Source organism: Podarcis muralis, chromosome 2 (assembly GCF_964188315.1).
Source record: "Podarcis muralis chromosome 2, rPodMur119.hap1.1, whole genome shotgun sequence".
NCBI lineage: Eukaryota > Metazoa > Chordata > Lepidosauria > Squamata > Lacertidae > Podarcis > Podarcis muralis.
In genome coordinates this window covers 66,489,249-66,511,270 of record NC_135656.1, presented here as the reverse complement: position 1 = coordinate 66,511,270, position 22,022 = coordinate 66,489,249, and the positions used below count along the sequence as shown (strand labels likewise).

The 22,022-nt window shown below is 39.9% G+C and overlaps 1 protein-coding gene across 7 annotated transcripts in view; it reads left to right on the top strand.

Moving 5' to 3' along the window:
* EBF1 (EBF transcription factor 1) overlaps positions 1–22,022 on the top strand; it is a 383,413-nt gene that overhangs the window by 353,182 nt on the left and 8,209 nt on the right. For 3 of the 7 annotated variants that reach the window (XM_077924631.1, XM_077924629.1, XM_077924630.1), the window contains exons 12-16: positions 8,752–8,817; positions 10,817–10,994; positions 12,955–13,134; positions 18,178–18,372; positions 18,677–18,745. In XM_077924631.1, the coding sequence (XP_077780757.1) occupies positions 8,752–8,817; positions 10,817–10,994; positions 12,955–13,134; positions 18,178–18,372; positions 18,677–18,744 (687 nt within the window). In that variant the 3' untranslated portion in view covers position 18,745. The remainder of the gene's footprint in view (positions 1–8,751; positions 8,818–10,816; positions 10,995–12,954; positions 13,135–18,177; positions 18,373–18,676; positions 18,746–22,022) is intronic. The other 4 variants (XM_077924634.1, XM_077924633.1, XM_077924632.1 and 1 more) reach the window with 2 other exon arrangements.

Below are 22,022 nucleotides of genomic sequence, written 5' to 3'. Positions count from 1 at the left end.
CATAGCAGGTTTTTTTAACACTCTAATATGAAAACCTCCCAACATTATTTCAGTCTTTGCTTCATTCAGTCTGGACAAGATGTAGCCAAATATCACCAGAGGTCATCCTATCACAGCCTTTTTACTTTGCCACTTTCATTCGTCCCATTAAAAACCAGCCATTTTGCAGAATCTAACAAGTCTCTTTTCTTATCTGAGATTTATATCCCAGAAGATATTCTTGATTGTTTTTTTTTAAAAAAAAACACCTGTTTAATCTACATTCTATTCTTATTGTAGTTTTTAACCCAAAAGGGGTTTATGGGTTAATGCAGAAAGAGCTGGCATATATTAGACAGCCCTGTTCAAATAAGTTGATTTAGAACTATTTGTATTCAGCCCAGTTAAATTCAAGCACCACCTGTAGGCAGTGAAGTCTTCCTCCCATCCTTCCTGCAACTTGAGTGTCCAAGGCAGCAAAAGGGACTATATGTATATACCTATCTAACCCTCCTATGGTTTGTTATGCAAGGTACTTATGCTCCAAAATCAGGGACTGCTGGCCTGATCCACCCCCAACCTTGATGCAGATAGTGTGAGGGAGGGAGTCAACAGAGAAAAACTGCAATGTAAAGGCATCTCCAATACTCTGCAATTGTCAGGGATGCTGAGACTAGGCCAGACATCCTTACCTACTGGAACAGCTCTGATTCCCCAGCACTGATTGCCATCTTGCTGAAAGTATAAATGATGCATGGGAAAGAGCTGCTTGCTTCTGGCCCCTTTTCTTATGCTTCAAAGACTTCCTTTGCCAAAGCAAAACGTTTTGGAAGACGCGGTGGACTTAAATCCTATTACTGTTCAGCACTTACAGCATAAAACTCTGTGCATGAGATTTTTCTCCCCTCTGCTATAGCATTATCACCTTTGTGATCAAGAGAGATCTTTCTCATTGATTCACAATATATTCATGGCTTGATGCCTGCATGCATTTACCCTTCAAAGATTTTGCTGTCTCATATATGCTTACTATATTTTATTTATAAGCTTGGTTCAATGTGGAGCAGGTGGCAAGGTCATGCCTGAGTGTTTCTGTTAGTGCCTTAGGCATAGGCTGTGATCTTCAGTTTGGATGAAGGCTGTGGAGACCATTACAGCTTGGAGAGACCTTAGTCCTCCTTCGTTAAGTGAGTCTTGCATACTAGAATACATCTTTATACTTGATGGGTGAAGGGAGGAAAAACCAAGCTAGCTCAATATTATTATTTTACCTTCACTTGGCAACAGGCTAGCTTACTCAGCTGTGGGGTCACATACTAATGCCCAGATGGGAGCATTCACACAGCCATTTATTTCATTTTCCTGATGTTTCCTTGACTTTTAATTTCCACTTCATCTTTAAGCTTTCACATGACATTAATGCCACTTCTGGAAATATTGCAGAATGTAGTGCAAATTTAGTGCTCATTTCAATGTTATTTGCTTTTAGGGGGGAAAAGTCTGTTTGCAAATAACATGGAAGAAGAGGCTACATAATAGGAAGAAGAAGGAAGCTTAAGTACCTAGCAAACTCAGAATTCAGTTTGCTGAACGAACTTTGGCTCCCAGTAAATCATTCTAGATAACTATCCCAAATCTGAATTCTGTCCTTTTACCTAAACTACCTTAGCAGCCAGATCTAATAAATAAATAAATCCAATGGTCAATCTATGGGGCAATAGTTAATATCCAAGATTATATCCAGTCTTAAATTCATATTGAGACAACATGGGGTGACAATTTTTTCCTTTTGTGGCACCCAGCTTTATGGCAAAGCACAAACGTTTATGTTTTTTGAGTGATTGCTAAAGACCTAACTAGCTATCTGGGTTACTGTTGATATTTTTTATTGTTTTTAATATATTGATTTTTTCAGAACTGTATTACCATTGTTCTGCCCCACCCTGGAATTTTTAATGACGATCAATATAGAATTGTTTTAAACAAACAAACAAACAAACAAACAAACAAACAAACAAACAAACAAACAATGGCAATGTGATATCAGGCGCTTCACTGTTTAGCAACTAGGGAATATTATCTTGTTTTTTGTTTTGTTCTTTTAATTCTGTCCCCTAACATTCAGTTATGGGTCATGAATATGTTTTCGTCAAATTTTACTGTTTGTTGGGTTTTTATTTCCTTCATGATGAAAATATTTGTTCATTCTTTCATGTTCCATTTCACTACTGCTGACTCAACATTTTCTTCCTCAAATGGCACATTTCCGCAACCCTGCATTTTTAATTTAAAAAAAAAACCTTCTGCCTGTTTGCTAATCATATTACCATAACTAGTAGTTTGGCCAAGGTTTCCCAAACTTGGGTCTCCAGCTGTTTTTGGACTACAGTTCCCACCATCCCTGACTACTGGTTTTGCTAGCTAGGGATGATGGGAGTTGTAGTCCAAAAACAAATGGAAACCTGAGTTTGAGAAACCTTGAGTTAGGCCCGCAGTGATGAAGAGAATGGAGATGCTTCCTATTAGACCAGTCACCACTGTATGAGTTTTTCATCCATATTATGCAAATATTTCAGACTGTGCATGTGAATTGTTCTTCCATGGGCACCAGCATCCAAGACCATCATTTACTTCAAAGGAGGGGCACAGTGAGAGGGTAATGCTGGTGATTCCCTCATTTTCTGTCATGGAAGAAGAAGAGTGTCCATTCCTTTATGAATATAGTGGGTGAGCCCATGCTCTTTCTTCAAAAGGATATAATTTTAAAGTCTATTTGAAAATATTTGAAAAGTTAATTTGAGTTGGTATATTGATTTTGAACGTTCCCCGAAAAAGAATGCTTACCCAACCCTAACAATGAAAAACACTGACATGGAACAAACATATTCATGTCTTAATATGTAAAAGGAGTTAAAATTTTGCAGCCTAATCCTTGCCATCTTTTTACTTGTGTTAATCCCACTAATGAGTTCTATGAAACTGATTTACACATAAATGTGTATGGGTTGGCAGTCTAAGTATTATTATGCTTTTAAATTAAAATTTCCAAAGCTCTCTCCCCTGCCAAAAAAAGAAAGCAACCACCCTCCAGAGGCTATATTTAGAATATAACTGGGCATTTGTTTGCCGCACCCATGAAACAAGAAACTAGGAGTCAGAGTCCATCAGCTAAAGATGGAAGCATGGAAACTTTGAATGACATCATCTTCATTAAGCTCTTCTACAAGATGAATGATTTCTCTCAATTTCTTATCTTTGTCACAGTGCTGAGCTAATAGAGCATTAGAAGATGATATGATATCTAGACAACCCATTATAAATACCTCATGATTTGCTAGAGAATCTCTATAAGTATACTAGTGCTTTAGGTGAGTGATAAGCTTTATATATAGTGGCAGCTCTTTCATGAAAAGGAAGAAAAAACATGATACCTGTAACTAATTCCTTGAAATTTATTGGCATCAGGTAAATTCAGGGTCCACATTGCACAATTACTTTCTACCCATTTTAACATATGAAACCAGAGATCAATGAGAATATTGTAGCATTTCTTCCCAAGAAGGAGCACAAAATATAGTTATCATGATGAAGCTTAACCCCAGTGAACCATATATGGCAAATGGTTTTCATTCTCAGGGAAATGGCTCAGCCAACAAAGCACTGGGCACTTATATAGGAGATTATAATTCATTTTAAAGCAAGTTTCATGCTTTAATGGATTCCTCTGTGGTGCAATCCACATCAAAAGCCAAACAAATACACTTTAGCTATTGCTATAGAAACCCTTAGGTAGGTGGGGGACAGGGGTTCTATGAATTTAACTCTAAAGTCTCCTCAGTATCCCGACCAGCCCTTGATGGTGTTGGGGCAGAACCATGAAGGAATTGGGTGGAAGCAGCTCTAGCTGATAGTTAGCATCTGACTAGAGAGCTACAAAGTTAGCCCTGCTGAGGCACTGTGGACAGATCCAAATGGGAGGCAACACCCAGAGGGAACAACACGAAAAGGAAGGTTACCCCTTTGGGGTTGCCATGATGGTGAGGGCACTTCAGCCCCTTCAAGTTGCGTTATTTTTCTGTAAGTGTGTCTGTTTGGGTGGGTTACAAATGTCTCTGATTGCTCCTTGGTGAAAGGAAGAAGTACCAGAAATAAAAAAAAAATTAATAACCTGTAATCCAAACATTTATAAACACAACAGTGCTACTATAAATATAGCAATCTAGAGTCTCTTCAATATTTTTTCAAAGAGGGTACACTGAACACAGAAATAAATACCCAGCACCAAGAGGAAATCCTCAGCCACATATTGTTCCTCTTCTTGCTCTCAACATTGTGTTTCTACCCTTGCTGGTGCTGGGGAACTATGGTGCATTAATTGACAGCTTGGGCCTATAACCAATTTATGAACAATCTCAGTAAAAAAACTCCATGCCAAAAGCCTTTCCGTTTCTGTGGAATTTTCCTTGTTGCTGGTTGAGTTTACTGAGGAATGTGGCCCCTGCAGGTAATAACATGAAAGCAGCTCCAGCACTGCCCGTGACCTGTGGTCCTCTTACTCTCTGAGGAGGGCTAATAGTTTTATTTATTCATTCATTCATTTATCAGGAACATTATAATCTGCCCTTCGCACAAAGGTCCCTGGGCAGCAAATACGTACACATTAGAACCAAAATTAACAATATAAAACAAGCAAAATGCAGCAACAACAATACAAATCACAATAAAATCAGAGAAAAATAAGATCGCTAAGCAGCGGCAAAAACAAAGCATACTCAGTGCACTTCACCCCTTTTCCCAAACCTGGACAAAGAGGTGTGTCTTCATCTTCCAACAAAAAGGAAAAAAATGTTGAGATGAGGCACACCTAAGAGGGAAGGTCATTCCATTGATGTGAGGCTACCTCAGAGAAAGGCTTCCCATGGAACCGCACCCCACAGACCTAACCCACCTTCTTTTCCCCCAAGTACAGGGGGGAAACCCTGATAACCCACCATCGTAAAGTGAGAACAACATGGCTTACACTCTTGAGTCTCCTGACCATCTGCTCAAACAGATTTTGCAAATCATTGAAGTGGCACATTTATCCCACTTTCATCTCTGTCCAGATTTTACAGGGTTTTTTCCTAGCACTTCAACATTTTGCGAAATCTGAGCAGATGATAGTGAGACAAAAGAAATGAGTGTGGACCCTACGGGATGATGCCTGTATCACATTTCTTTTAAAAACTGTTACATAATTCCAGTCTCAATTATTTGTCATGAAGACAAACAGCATAACCCTATACATGGCCATTCAAATGTCAGTTATGCTGTGTTCAGTAGAGCCTACCCCCTGCTAAGTATGTAAAGAATTATAGCACAGATAATTTTAAACCCAGAAGTACTAAATGAAAAAGGACATAGACAGGTTCCTTAGTCCTGTGGACTTCACTAGGAGAGAAATGGAAAACCATCACTCAGAATCACATCTTGTGTCATAGGATTTTTCAGTGAAAAAAATGGTTGAATGGCTTTTGAAAATGAAATATACTTTCTTAACATTTTTAATGCACTTTACTGTCTTGATTTTTTCATCCAAGCCTATAGTATTAAACAGCATATTATTAATTTAGTTGAATTGCACCAATGTATGTTTAAGGACAAGGGTTATGGGTTTGAAAAAATGTTTTCTATGTAACTTTGCCTCTCTGTGCACACTTTCAGTGGCGCAAGATCACTTCGATTTTCAAAGGCATAGATCTTTTTATATTAGCTATCTTTCTTATAATACCATTTACAAATTTAATCAGTGCATTTTAATATTCCATAGACTTTAAGTGCAATATACAATAAATAGCCAGGCTTCATCTTAAACATGCTTTAGCCCTTAAATTGTTAAAGCTGCAGTGCCCTTTCAATCTACTTACATAATGTCATAAAATATACATTTCAAGGTAAATGAAGTCAGCTACTTCAATTTAGTCTCTCAAACTGGTAGTAAATGAGAGGTTAACACTATGGTGCCAAACCCATTATTGAGTAAATTTAGCACCTTGGACAGCTCTGTAAAATCTTTATTGCTTTCCTGACCTGCTCGTCATGTTCTGTCTATGTGTTCAGTGGCTCTCAGCTCTGATTGAAAGGCAATATATTAGATCCCGAACACAAACACGCTCGGGGGCTGGTTCACTGGGAGCGTAATGACATGGAGGTGAGAACAATTTTCTGGTTACCGCAATTCAAGCACCTTGCAAGGTCTGCTGCAGTAACTTATAGAAGACTTTTAGGGCCTGCTTTTCATTTGAAGCAATGACACTATTAGCTATGGTAGCTGAATGGGAACTGATTTTTTTTTAATGATTATTATTGTGTGTTTTATTAAAGACTAATCTGAATATAGATGCTATGATCCTCTTTAGAGTAAAAGCTTAGAATCATCTGACAAAGGAGTTTTTGTGCAACATCTGCATTCCTAACCTAAAAGTGTCAGACACAAAAAAGGTTTTATTATGTAGAAATATTGTTTAAGAAAGCAAAAAAAAAAAAACCTTGTATAGGCAATTGCTTGTTTCAAAAGAAAGAAATCACAAACAGCGAATAGCTCTAAATTATAACAGCACTTACTGAATGTACTCCAGTAATAAACTACATGGAAAACCATGGCTATTTTTTTTATTTGCACTGTCGTTTACTATAAGTTACTTCTTTATTCCTTAAGAATGAGAGCGTAAGATTTCTGCATAATTATATTAAGGCAGTGGTCCACAAGCAACTTTCCCATGAAGAGTTCTACTCACGTGAATTTAACTGCTCCAATATTAAATAGAAAATGAACTGCAGCCTGTATCATTGCTCAGACTCGAAGCAAAATGATCTTTTGTTTCAGAATTGATACTAAAAGAGAAGGGATAATTACTTCAATGACGATGGTTAAAAATGAGCATGCAAGTACATGTTAAAGTAATATTACTACAACTGTTGTTCAAGCCTAACATTGTTGACTTTGATTTCACCAGAACAATTTTACTTTTTTTGAAGTTGTGGTCCCTGAACAAGATGTTTTAGTTTACTGGAAACTGGGTGGTGGTGAGGGAGTCAAATCTGACAAGCAGCTCTTCCCTCTACTCTAGAGTTTTAATCTTTTACAAGGCAGGCAAGGCTTACTGACAATCTAAGTGGCTCAGCTAAAACAGCATGGCCTGATTCCATATGGGTATCGTGTGCATTCCCTTCATAGCCTTTTAAATTATTTAGTGCTTTGGTCAAGCAGCACAGAAAAGGACAAAGCCTGTAGCCAGTGATCTCTTCAGAAATAGTTTCAAATGTATTGATTCAGAAGCCATCAATTATATAATGCACCTGGCTGCATGTGTGAAAATAATAATTGAAAAGTGCATTCTGAAGGAGAAGCTGTGCAATGGTTTTAAGGAACGATAAATGTTTACTGGGGGTGCAAAATGCACAAACACACTCTCATCTCATTTTTAAATTTAGGACATCATGTATGTCATAAGTAGCTACTGCAGTATGACAACTATTTTATCGTATATTGTAGAGAATTTTAAATTGAAAAAATGCTAATATGCATCTAAAAGCTTGTCATCTGAAGAGTTGTTCAAGGATTTTGAAGAGGTTATGGTGACAGCAAAATGAATGCAATTATATCTCTATTTTCTGATCAGAGACTATAGTATATGAAAATTGAGCATTACTGCTTCTTTTGGTTGGAAAATCTACCTAGTGTATAAAACATTCTCAGTTAAACTTTTCAACTTTACTCAAAAGTCAGTAGGAAAATGTTGCATCTAGTTTTTTAAGACACCCGCAGAAATATATATGGCTTCAGCTTTGCTGTTCTTTTATACTGTAGTATATAGAGAAATCGAATCGTATATAAAAAAAAGTTCCCTGATCAGTTTTTTTATTGAGCCAGTAGAAACCTGCTGTGCATTAGAGGGCAATGTAGAAAGATATTTTATGCTCTGTAGTTTGCAAATGTATTTTATTGTTTCCACTCTTGTTCTCCACATTTTTGCATTCTAAAAAAAAAGAGCATTGTGGTATGCAGGTGTCAGATTTAAAAGCATAGGTATATAATATAGAAAGTTGAAGAAGTAACAATGAAAATTAAAGGGTTATGCCCCAAATCTAGCCACATCTTCTTATTCGTTCTTAATGTCACTTCTATGAAGAACATTCTTACATGTCTCCCTTTGCAGCATTGCTGTTTGGCTTCAAAGCCCTCCCACCGCTCCTTCCATGGTGCTGTAGCTAGTTTGAATACCTGGTTGTGGCATCTGCCCATGACAAAGGAATATGAGCCAAAGAAGTTGGATATTACATTGTTATCAGATCAACACATTCCACAGCTATGTAGCTGATCTGATAAGGTCAATCTTTCTGTAATATAAATTAAGAACCAAATAAACAGATTAGAAGGATTCATAACATGCTCTGAACGGCATTGATTTCAGCAATCTAACAAATTACTATAGGTCATCCTGCAATAAACCCACCAGTGGACTCTCAGTGCAGACAGCAGACAATCGACTGACAATTTTTATTTTGCAGCACAAACAAGTTTCACCTTTAAACTTTATTAAGCTTTTGTGCATGAACTGGATGAACTTGTGATTTAACAACATTCTGAGCTCACTAACAATGGTCGCTTTTAAAGACTCTTGTATACTCAAGTCAAAGCTGAGAGCTAAGAGAATGCTGGGAAATGCTATTTCTGCATACAGTTTATTGTACTCTTACAAGCATGTCTCTTCTCTCCCCTTCTCCTGACAGGAAGTAATACTCAAGAGGGCAGCCGATCTGGTGGAAGCACTCTATGGTATGCCACATAACAACCAGGTAAATGCAGTCCTCATTTAATAGCTCTTTATACTTAGCATGTTGGTACCTATGCTTTAGGGGTAGCCTACTCAGTCATACTTGTACATAAAAATTTTTGACAAAGGAAAATAAACGAGGGAATCAAATGAGCTTGCTTTGTTGGTGTTTATTTATTTTCCTTCCTTTCCTTTTGTTTTTGCAAAGATTAAAAACTGCATGCACGTCACCTTCAGAAACACAAATCTGTGTTAGGTAGTGATTTATACCTTTTAGATCTGTAGACTTTAAATAGAATTTAAAAACTTATGTTTTCCAAATATTATATGTTTTGAGATGTTATATCACCTATGCCAAGCAGTTCTCATGATGTGTGTAATAAAAATAAGTAAATGAAACTTATGGGGCAATATTATACACATCTATTCGGAAATAATTACCATTGTCTTTTGTTGGGCTTACTCACAGGTAAATAGGATTATGGTTTCCAGAGCTCTTTTCAAGACCTTACCTCAGCAAAGTCTATAATAATTCTCAGAGGATGACATCCCATTTTCACAGAAACCTTTGGGCAAACTCTGTGGATTGAAGACAGATGCTAAAATGCTCTCTTTGCCTTTCAAGGTCTTGCTGTTTGGGAACTTTGAGATGCAGTTATACTCAGAAGTGATTTGCTGCACTGTGCAGAAGTGGACCTGCCCATGTAGACAATGTCACAAATAGAGACATTGAATAGGTCATTTTACGTTTGTCTCTCATAATACAGTGGTACCTCGGATTAAGTACTTAATTCGTTCCGGAGGTCCGTACTTAACCTGAAACTGTTCTTAACCTGAAGCACCACTTTAGCTATTGGGGCCTCCTGCTGCTGCCGCACCGCCAGAGGATGATTTCTGTTCTCATCCTGAAGCAAAGTTATTAACCAGAAGCACTATTTCTGGGTTAGCGGAGTCTGTAACCAGAAGCGTATGTAACCTGAAGCATATGTAACCCGAGGTACCACTGTATAGGCAATTCCCTGTTTGACCGGGGGTTGCATGTGTCGGCCATCACACATCAATTGGCCGTGTGCAAAATGGTCACTGCTTGTACACTCAGTTGACCCTTTTGTGTGTGGAGGAATATGAAACTATTTCTTGTAAAATTACATGGGAATTGGCCCAGAAGATATGCTGATTCTCATATAAATCAGCATCAGTGACATCAGATTCCTTACCTACAACTGCCTAGTCTAGGAGAAGCCCACTTAAAACTTTTGTTTTGCTTTCTATTACCAATATATTTTTGCATTAAAAATCAGGGCTGATTGAAAAGCATACATTTTCCCTTGGCAAGGGAAAATACCATCTCAAAAATATATATAATACTTGTGAAGTGTAAGTAGTTAATAAATTCTATTTAAAGTATTAATGTCAGATAAGGGAGAATTATGACCAAACATAGATTTGTGTTTCTAGAGGTTACTTATTGTGGTTAATAAGTACATAAAAGCTTCCTTACTCTGAATCATATTATTGGTCCACCTTGCTCAGTTTTGTCTACTCTGAGTAGCAACTGCTATCTGGGATTTCATACTTGGGCCTCTCTCTCTCATCCTTACCTGAAGATGCCAGGCATTGAATCTGGAATCTTTTGCATGCAAAGGATGTGCTCTACCACAAGAGACCTTTAGGTACCACTATTGCAATATCTATCTTCAATCTTGAAGCAATCTCGTTTGGTAGATCATTGTTCCCATTTCACTGAGAAAGACCCAAAGTTAGAAAGGATTGTTTGTGCAGCTAATTAAGTCTGGGTGGGATCTTCAAATGAAGGCCACAAATTCACTATCAGCCATATCATCACTTTATCCGAGTGGATTAGAGTTTGACCTATGACTTGTTCAGCCCTCAAGTCAATCCAATCTTGTCCCACTGTTCTGAGAGAAGATATGCTGAATCTTGCATCGGTGTAGGCTCCTTAACTGCTCAGTGAATTGCCTCTTAATTACTTTGTTACATCTCTCAACGCTTTCCCCCAGGAAATAATCCTGAAAAGAGCAGCTGATATTGCAGAAGCTCTCTACAGTGTCCCTCGCAATCACAACCAACTCCCAGCGCTCGCCAACACTTCGGTCCACGCAGGAATGATGGGCGTGAACTCCTTTAGTGGTCAGTTAGCAGTCAATGTCTCAGAAGCATCACAGGCCACTAATCAGGGTAAGCTGAAGAAGAAACTTTTTTTTTTCAATCTTCAGGCACAATTGGGTGGATTTTTTTTTTTTTTAAATTGGAAAGCAAAGAGGTTACCAAAGAGCCTCTATATGGCTAAGTAAAAGGCACCATGCACATTTATTTCACTGAGCATGCCAACATCCATGTTAGCTGGGATGGATGAGAGTTGTCCCCTGGAGGGTAGAAGGTGGGGGAAATTGCATTAGAATAGTACACAGAACAGTTCATGACCTGCATAACATGTAATCTGTTTGACTAGTGAGATAAAATGCAGTGCTGTTTCATTGGTGTGGAGGGCACTTGATAATTTACATATTTAACGGAGTCATGGTCAGTGAATAAAAAGAAAAGAAAAGAAAGTATTTGAGTTAAGCACTCAGTACTAAGGCTGAACATTCTGCACCAAAGTACTTATAACATGAGTTTACCTTAACATAAACATGCTGGCTCATACCCAGTGTTAGAAACTGAGATATGAAAGCTAGGAGCGCATTAAACCTGGGTTATGGGGGCAACAATGGAATGTATAGGCATGCTTTTTTTAATAACAAGCACACAAAGCTGAAAATGAATGAAATGCAGCTAAAATATTATGTTCATTTTTCACATAGTCTAGTCCTTCCCTTGCCCACCCTCCTAATATTCTTAAGAGGGGTCTCTTCGCCAGACTTCAGAGAGTAGCTAGAAGTGGGGAGTCAGAAAGGTCCTCCTTTCCTTCCACTCTGCAGTTTTAATCTGAAATCTTTGGTGCAGTACTGCGCCCAGAGCTCAGAAACTGCTCACGCTAATGAAATTCCCTGTCACAAAATGCACCTAGAACGTCCAAAAGCTATATAACCAAGGACATATTGCTATCTCCATGGAATTATCAGAAGTGATGCAACCAAAATTAGTTCCTGAAAACTGACATTCTAGACCTTGTTTAATCACGTTCTGTTTTTAGCAAGCAAGGACCGAGCACTTTTCCTTGGCAGAACAATCCTAACTATAGAGGCTGGCCTGCTGTGGAATGGCAGATACACTGCCACATCTGAAGCCCTGCCAACAAGGGTGGAAGGTGGAGGGTTTTTTGGGGAGGGTGCTGCACCAGCTCCAGCCTGGTGCAGCTGAGGGGTTCAGGGATTGGACCTATGAGCCAGAGCCCCCAGCATTCCACCCTAAAATGCCCTGTTTGGGAGCTTTCCACTGGCTACTGCCACCCATTTCGTTGGCGATCAGACCTCCAACCTTCCTCCCATCAGGATTACAGCTGCTGTTAAAATTTCTATACTGCCCTTCACCCGACAATCACAGAGTGGTTTACAATATAAAAATTCAAAAATACATGTCTTAATAACAACCAAAAACAATACCACCACCACCCCAAGGTTTAAAAGGCCATAGATTGTTTAATTAGCCACAGGCCTGGAAGAAGAAGGGCTTTGCCTGGCACCTAATAATATGTACTGAAGGTGCCAGGCAAGCCTCCCTAGGGAGAGGATTCCAGAAGCAGGGAGCCACCACAGAAAAGGCCCACTCTTGTGTTGCTGCTCTCCAGACCTCTTGTGGAGGAGGCACATGAAGAAGGGCCTCAGATGATGACCACAGGGTTCAGGTCAGTTCATATGGGGCGATGCACTTCTTTCCCTAAAGAACTGATCAGAAATTGTTAACAGGCTGTTAAGAGTGTGGCTCAGAACCATATAGAGAATGCCGTGATAGAATCCCTCAGGCCAGTAAGTTGTCTCTTTGCTATATCTTTCAGCTATTTGCAACATCTTCTGCGACCCATAACACTCACACTTACTTAAAAGTTCTCAACACTTCATAAATGATTTGCAGATTGAACTTTCTAAAGCAACCCCCTCTCTTTCCTCAGAATTGCATTTTTTGGTATGTTCCGAAAGTCTCTCTTGAAAAACAGCTGTTGTGTCTTTCTCTTTTTCGACTCCCCCCCCCCAAAAAGGTTTTACTCGCAACTCAAGCAGTGTGTCACCTCATGGTTACGTGCCAAGCACTACCCCTCAGCAGACAAACTACAATTCCGTCACGACAAGCATGAATGGCTACGGAAATGCTGGAATGTCCAATTTAGGTGGATCTCCAACCTTCCTGAATGGGTCTGCTGCCAACTCTCCCTATGCCAGTATGTATTTCTGCACCATTTATGCTGATTGTTTTCCTGTGGTGGCTGGTGCCCATGGAAATTTGCAGGGTGGGATTCAGGGAGAAAAATGCCAGGAAGATCCACTCCCTGAACTGGTTGTAAGAAGGAAGGCAGACATGTGGAGGCTTGCTGATGGCAGATTGGGGGTGGTGGGACAGTGCCCTGTTCACTCCAGTTGCGCAGTTGCTGCTGACAAATGACCTAGCCTTTTGTAGCGTCCCTATTGCCCCAATCCTAAATGCACTTATTCGGGTGCATCTCACTCAATTCCCATTGGATATATTAACTGCAGTCATACAGTCACCCCATAGCAAGAGTTCTTGGAGCAGCTCACAAAGAAATGATTAACAACTAATTTACAGGAAAAACTCAAATTCAGTGAGTCAAAGGACACATGCTTTGAATTGAACTGTAAGGCAGCAACCTGAGGCAGAGCGAGTAAGCCCCACTGATACAGTGAAGCTTACTTCTGAGAAGATGTGCATAGGTTGCGCTGTAAGACCCTTGAAGTTCATTGCAGACCCTTAAAGTTTGTTTCACGCTTGTCATTTTTGTTATTTATTTACAAGTGGAAGCAGCTGCATTGGGTTACGTATTTGATGCAGTAAAGTGCCATTAATCTGGATCATTGCTTTCCATTTCCCGGATAGACTTTGTACTTCATATAATTATATATGATTTTTGGTTTTATTCTAATTGCTGCTTGAGAAACTCAGGCGTAGTTTTGGGGCTCCTAAGAAGCTCCCATTCAAAGGTTGATCAGGTCCTCACCTGCTTATCATGAACAATGCTAGCACATCAGAAGCTGGCTGCCAGGCCCCTGGGAAGCACTGTGCAAGGCACTTCCCAAGCTGTGATAGTTGGGTATTTGAGAAGTGCTGTGCAAAGTGTGTTTGTGAGGGGGGAGGTTCATTGGAATTGCCCTAGGAGAGGGTTAAACCTCTCCTCTCCAGACACTTGTGATTCCAATGAAAATGCACCCTGCCACCTCCACCCACACCTACTATTACATTTAACAAAGTCCCTGATGTGGCTGCTACCACATGCCTGACGCAATAGGTAGTTTTGCCCCAATACTTTAAAAAAGGATCTTGCCCTTAAGGGCAGCGTTAGAAACTGAGATATGAAAGCTAGGAGCTAAATGGCACCTTAAACCTAGGGTATTGGCACAACAATGGAATGTATAGGCGTGCTTTTTTAATAACAAGCACACAAAGCTGAAAACGAATGAACTGCAGCTAAAATATTATGTTCATTTTTCACACGGTCTAGCCCTTCCCCTGCCCACCTCCCTAATATTCTTAAGAGGGTCTCTTCTCCAGTCTTCAGAATGTAGCTGGAAGTGGGGAGGCAGAAAAAGGCCCTCCTTTCCTTCCACTCAGGAATTTTAAAGTGAAATCTTAGGCACAGTACTGCGCCCAGAGCTCAGAAACTGCTTGCCCTAAGAAAATTCCCTGTTGCAAAATGCGCCTAGAACAATGGGAGTTTCGAACACTGCTTAAGGGTCTTTAAAGTAAAAAAGAAAAAGAGAGATCTACATGGTTGTCATGTCAGAGCTTAAAATTCTCCACCAGGAATTACTATTTAATTCTGATAGCAGTATAATAACAATGGATGATAATTAAACTCTCTGAACTATTACACTGAATTAATGGGATAGAATTTTTAACCCCTATTCTTTGTTCCATGAAAGTGATTTCTGTGATACACTATTTCATAATCACGGACTGATTTGTCTTCTGAAGTGTTTCTTTCTCTTGAATAATGTCTTTATATTACTTTTCATTTCACCACCACCACCACCATTATTATTATTACTATTATTATCTTTGAGCGGTTTTTCTTGGTTGATCTTGCTGTCCCATTAATGGCAAATATGTTCAATTGGAAAATGTTTCAATCATGACCTGAGAATTAGAAAGGTGGCATCCTTAATTAAATCAATAAACTAATTGCTGTATAGTAGCAATTCAATTTAGGTGCTTTGATTGCTGCGCCTTAACAAGTGCTTGCAGGAACTGAGTGACTCCAGACCAAGATTGTATCTGTCAGACTGTGAAACTTTGAACGTTTAATTTCCATTAATTGATTTCCTCAGTGTTCACAAATATGATATCAGTTTCCTGCACCGAGATTCTGAGAGGGTGATTTTTATCTTCAGAAATGCAAATAAAATAATAATCTCAAGTTCAGCTGATTTAAATTTTCATTCCCCTGCCATTTAATTATTCATAAACCACAATTAAACATAAACAGCTTCTAAATAAGGGGGGGGGGGGAGATAAGTAATTTGTCCAGCTAACCAGGTTCTTCTCTTTTCTCATAGTAATAGAACCCAAATTTCTGGAGCAACTTGGCATTATCTTTAAGTAAGGAAAGCTGCTCTAAACCAACAACCACAACCACCAAATATATTAATTATCTTTAGACAAAATGCCAATGAAGTTGAAAAAGAAGGCAATTCTCAAAGCCAAAGTAGTTGATTTGGCCCAGGTCACACATCACATTAAAAAGCAAACTATGGTTTAATGTGAATGGTCCATGCCACTAAAAAAGTTATTGCTGCGCTTCTCAATTTCCAGGGCTCCTGAATTGGGCTTGCTGTGACATCTGAAAACATGCTCTTGGTTTGCTTTTCCCAAACAAACCACTAGGAGTGAGCCAGGAACTTTGGCTACTGCTCATGGTTTGCTAGGAGAGAAACAAACCATGAGCTAGACATGGTCCTCATGACAAACCAGGCTGGATTATTTCCTGGTGGTTCCGCAGCAGCAAGAGCAGGAGATAAGCAAGGCAAGAAGCATGTTAGGCTTTCACGTGAAACCATTGTTTGTTTCCATCTATGGTTTAATGTGACGTCTTAGAAATTTCAAACATGTACTATCCTACAAGCTAGGAAAAAGCTGTGGCTGACCTTAGTTGCTAACTGCAGCGCTGGATTTAGGGTGGTGTGAGCAGTTCTCCCGCACAGGGCGCTATGCCAAGGGGGCACAAAATTGAGAAGATCCATTTGGGAGTGCAAATTTTGGGGGGCAGTGTACTAATTTAATTATTATTAATAATGGAACCAGGAACAAAACAAATAACTGCATGCATACTCTTATTACCACCATGGAGCTTTCTGCCTCCACCACCTCACACTCGCACACACACCGCCTCACTCCTGGCCAACATGGCTAAGGCATGAAGTGTTGATACTGAAAACTGTTTCCAAACTGTCTGCAACTGCCCCTCCCAAAATTTCATGACTGTGCAGGCAAGTTGACAGAATGAAGAAAATCACAGGTTGAAAATCACAAAAATGGTTGGCAAAATTAAGGAATGCTTTTAGCCTAATCCTATGCATGTTTATTCAAATGGACGTTCAGTAGAGCTTAGTCCCAATTAAGTGTGCATATATTTGCAGCCTGGCAGCCAAATTTTGTGCATGTTTTCTTAGAAGTAAATACCACTGAGTTCAGTAGCTTTTAGCCCCAAATGAGGGTGCAGATATTTACTCATTGGATTGCAACCTGAGTCATGTGATCTATTGGATACAAAAATAATATTGTACCAAAAACAAACAAACAAAACAGCAGCCAGTTTTAGTTTTCTTCTTTTAAAAGTAACATTTTCATATATATATATTTAAAAAAGAAGAATATTGGGATTTGGTCTCTTTATTTAGAGACTTCCTCCTACACATGTAAACTCATGGTTCAGTTGCAGGAAAAGCTGAACAAAAATTAAATGAAATAGAGACAAGGAATAAAAGAAACTTTTTTAATAACAAGCACACAAAGCTCAAAGCGAATGAACTGCAGCTAAAATATTATGTTCATTTTTCACATGGTCTAGTCCTTCCCCTGTCCACCCCCTAATATTCTTAAGAGGGTCTCTTCTCCAGCCTTCAGAGAGCAGCTAGAAGTGGGGAGGCAGAAAAAGGTCCTCCTTTCCTTCCACTCTGCAGTTTTAATCTGAAATCTTAGTACTGCTTCCAGAGCTCAGAAACTGCTCCGCCAATGAAATTCCATTGCAAAATGTGCCTGGAACAATGGGAATTTCGAACACCGTCCCTTCCAAAGTTGCAGAGGATGCAAGGCTGTCACTTATGAAAACTACTCCCCAATATTTTCTGTGACTGTAAGAGATTATTGAATTTGCCTCTTGGATGCAGCTGTGTGACCACCCGGGGAAGCACAATTAACTTCCACCAATGCTGTCCGAGGTCCCATGTACACTATACATGTAAAACACTAACATACCAAAGTAAACAGTCATGACTTCCCCCAAAGAACCCTGGGAACAATTGTTATGGGTGCTGAGATCCCTCACAGAGCTAAAATTATCAGAGTGCTTTAACACTCAATCCCTCTTTTCAGTGGGAACCATAGCTCTGTGAGGGGAATCAGGTCTTCCTAGCAACTCTCAGCACCCTTAGCAAACTACAGTTCCGATGAATCTATGGGGGGAAGCCATGGCTGTTTTCAGTGGTATGATACTGCTATAAATGTACTGTTCAGGTGGGGTGTGAAGTAGAGCGCAAACATTGTTTTGACAAGTTGACTCTCTTTAGGAAAACAACATGGAGGCAACAGTTGTTACCATTTTTAATGAGCTATCTCAAGATATGTGGAGGTTGTGAGATAGCCCAGAGTGATGATGCAGACCTGGTAGAGCTGCTTTCTCTTGCTTTCCTGCATTGCAGGGGGGTGGACTAGATGACTCTACAATTCTATGATTTCATGCCACCTCATAAGTAATACAAGAAGCCCTGGATCCCATGGGAAGCCATGGGAATGAGCCATGTCATGCTCTCCTTCCCATGTGACCTGGGATTCTGGCTTCAACTTTCCAGTAAGGGAACAGCTGTTGGCAAGAACGCCATGCTAAGGGTCAATCAGATGTTATGAGAACAAAACCACCAAGAGCTCAGGGCATCTGCTAAAGAAGTCTTGGTGGCACCCTCGAAACTCAAGCCTTTTTGCATTTCCATTTAAAATCTTGATACCAGTATTTCCTCTGTGTTTTGTTTTGCTCTAGTCGTGCCATCCAGCCCAACAATGGCCTCCTCCACTAGTCTCCCTTCTAACTGTAGCAGCTCCTCCGGGATCTTCTCCTTCTCACCAGCCAACATGGTCTCAGCAGTGAAACAGAAGAGTGCTTTTGCTCCTGTTGTTAGACCGCAGACTTCCCCTCCCCCCACCTGTACCAGCACCAATGGGAATAGCCTGCAAGGTAGGCCAACCTGGGCATCATACTGTTTTACAGCACCTTTGTTTCTTGCATCTCATCCAAAGGGTGACAGGCCTTGGCAGTCTACAATGTGGCCTGTGCATTCTATGTGTCACTGATAAGTGCCCTCATTCCCTTGCTTGGCAAAACAGCCTGCTTTCGTTGCCTTGTTGAACTGAGATGCTGTGTCTTTTTTTAAAACAAAGCATGGTCTGAGTGTTTGCTTAAAATGAGTGATATTGCAGCTTACTAATACCAGCCTTTCTCTTTCTTTCCTTTCTTATTCCTTGTTGTTGTCTTTTATCAGACCAGTCTTTTGTGGACTCTAGCAAGTACTCCACTGCAGGGTCTCTCCAGGGTCTGGCCTTCTCCTGAAGTACGTCAGTCAATCTTCCCTTCCTTTTTTTAATTTTGTTTTTCCTTTGTCATGTCCACATGTGGAATATCTCTACTAATAGCAGCAAAGTTTGTGGGGGTTCATCACAGAAAGTAAACCACAGCAACATTTGCTTTGCATGTGATAGCAAATTATATATGGCACGTTCTACATTCATGTAAGGTTTCCCAACTTCTTACCTTGTAAGGCATTAGTTCATTGTGATTAATGTTCTGGATGTCAGCTAATTTATATTGCAAACCCCCGTGTCTCCTTGAAAACCTCTTCAGCTGTTGGAAACCTACATTTTTATGCCATCCCATTGACTTAAACTGATGCTTTCCCAAATACTGCACCCCTTTTCTATATCATTCACATATAGAGCAATCAGATAGCTATGGATTTCCAACCTATCTATGTACCTTAGGTTCAGGTCAAATTTAGTGGGTGCCTGGAAGCCCATGCCATGATTCCTGAAAGTGGAGAGTCCTGTTTTGCACTGTGATTTCCCTCCAGTGTTCCAGTCCCACTTGAAGAGTACTTGAGTCTCTTGTTGGCTTTCATAGTGTACCAAAATGGATAAGGCACTCTCCAAAAGGGAGCAGACATGGATCATTGCTTATCACAGCCAAGTTTGGATCAGGAATACTGGATAATACATACTAAGCCACTAAAGCAGCCAACTAACTGGCAGAATAGGCCTGCTGCTTTCTGTGTTACAGTTGTGTTGACATTGCCTATCCTACATTTCAACATGGAGCAGTTGGGGAAATGAGAAATAGCCAACTGAGGTGGATTTCAGAAATAGGCAAAATCCAGCCCTCCAGATATTTGGGACTACAATTCCCATCATCCCTAGCTAACAGGACCAGTGGTCAGGGAGCATGGGAATTGTAGTCCCAAATATCTGGAGGGCCGGAGTTTGCCTATGCCTGTTTTAGATAGTCATCTGAGATTTTCACCTTGAAGCCCTCCTACAAATGAGGGGGCTTTGTGGCCACACACCTGCCACTTAAAGTATATTATTAAATTTCTTTTTTCATTTTTCCCTCTCTTTTTATAGTTAATTTGCACATTGCAGATATCAATGTAGATAGGAAGGAAGCTTGTGTGTGCAGGAAAATTCAGATAATTAGTTCTAAGACAGCAAGGGACAATTCACTTAAAAGTGATAAGAGCGCTTATGGTCAGCTTCAGTTTTGCCAAATATATGTTCTATGTCAGAGCACTCAAAGTTTGCCCTGAGTCCACCCTCAACTTGGCTTCAGAAGCCTGCTTAGCTTCTGAATGGGCTTGTTCACCTATTATCAGCCCTGAACTTAAGTCCCCAGTTGTCATTGCATTTCCTTTTGTTCACGGACAAACACGGTGATGCCCACATTTGAATAAAAATGCTGTGTTTTGTCCGTATGTCCTATAACATTACTTGTCATAGATGCATTGGGCTGCACATCCAGCCAATGAGAGAGGGAATTAACACGTGTGGTATACACCATAGAAGCAGAATCCGCCCTGTTCACTGGTTGCTGGGGTCTGTTGTACGTCTGCCCTACTGTGCTTAACCCTCCCTCATAATTACTGCACCACACTCTGAAACACTGAGAGGAATATACATTTTCATGCTCACTTAGATAAGAAGAATTCTCATAATCACCAGCTGCCTCAAACTGTGCCAGAGGTAGAAGAGGTTACTGGTGCATGCTGTAGTTCACCCAGACCTGTTTCCCCTGCCTACTTTCTTTCTTCTATCTATCTGTCTGTCTGTCTTCACAGAATGTGGTGACAAATAGTAGTTTTTTTTGCCCCATCGCCTTAAGCCACTTTCCATGAGCTTAATTCAAAAATCGCCTATCCTAAATAGACACATATCAGAGACTCTTTTTGGGTCATGTCATGAATCTCTGAGAGTGAGCAGCCAGCTTTTGCAACTATAGATGAAAACATTTTCAATGTTAAATGTACCAGCAGAATGAAAAGTGCTCATTCATAAACAAAAGGCACTTAATATGCCTAAAGACAAGTGCTTCACCCTGTGTACTAGAAGCTGAACAACCCAGGGCATAAATCTGAAGACTAAGACAAGTCAGAGTGGGGTTGTTGTTGTTTTAACCATATAGCATACAATCTATAAAGAACTGAGCTTATGCAAGCCTTACTTGAAATAAATGAAGTTTTCAAGGGAGCTATGCTGGAAAAATTGCACCCAAAGAAAATGAAAACTCACAGACCTCTTTAACATTCCCTCCACTATTTTGGATTTGCAGTTTAAACTGGGAAGCATTCTCAGTTGTAAGCTCCCCACCCCCATGGTTACAGAAGCTGTAACCTCCTCCTAGAAATAGTATGAGTCAAACATAGTTGTCATAAAGCGTCAGTTCGGCATATTGCTAATCATGGACGATATATTAGACACAAGCCTTATATCTGATCAACAAGTGAGCTCTAGTCTATGAACAGATATGCCTTTCCTAGTAACCTCAGTTAGGACACCCACCTACCAATCTGAATAACAGACATAGTCCTTTAAATCTCCTAACAGGAGGCAAGACAAGTGAGGCTCCTTCTGCCGCCTTACTCACCTGCTGGGTGATACACCTGGGAGGGAGAGCGTGACAGGGCAAATAATGAGCTACAGTAACACTGTCTCCTGCTTTAGTGGAAGATTTAAAGGGTCACGCCCAATGTTTGGCTAGTAGTCCTCTCCATTTTTGCAGCTATGCTCACTACAGTGACATTGATTTGTATATTAATATTGTGGAATTAAAATCTGCAGACCTAAAACCTTCCAGTTTTACTTCTGCTTGAGCAGAGAAATAGAACAGCAGGAGCTTGGAGCTTGCAGTTTTCAAACTGTTGCTTTCGATTTTGCCATGCCCGGGATTTTAGATTTCCTGTTTTAAGACACTGGCTTCGTAGGTAGTACATGAACAGAGTGATTTTCACCTCCCAAAATAAAGCTCATATTTGCTGTTGGAGATAGAAGTGATCACTTTCTTCGCAAGGCTTTGTACATTTAAAGCAATTGTTTATGCAATGCACAGCAGTGATACAAACCTGTATTAATTTATACCACTATGTTTTTGCATGGGCTCTCTAATACATAATTGCAATAATAGTAGTCATGCATTGTGCAACAATGATTCAGATCTGCTTTGCTAAAATTGTGCATGCACTTTTCAGATAACCATGCCAAGTGTGAAAAGCCATATCCATGAGAATAAAACCATGGGTGTAACATACCTGATAGGCGGGGTATAAATATAATAAAATCATCATC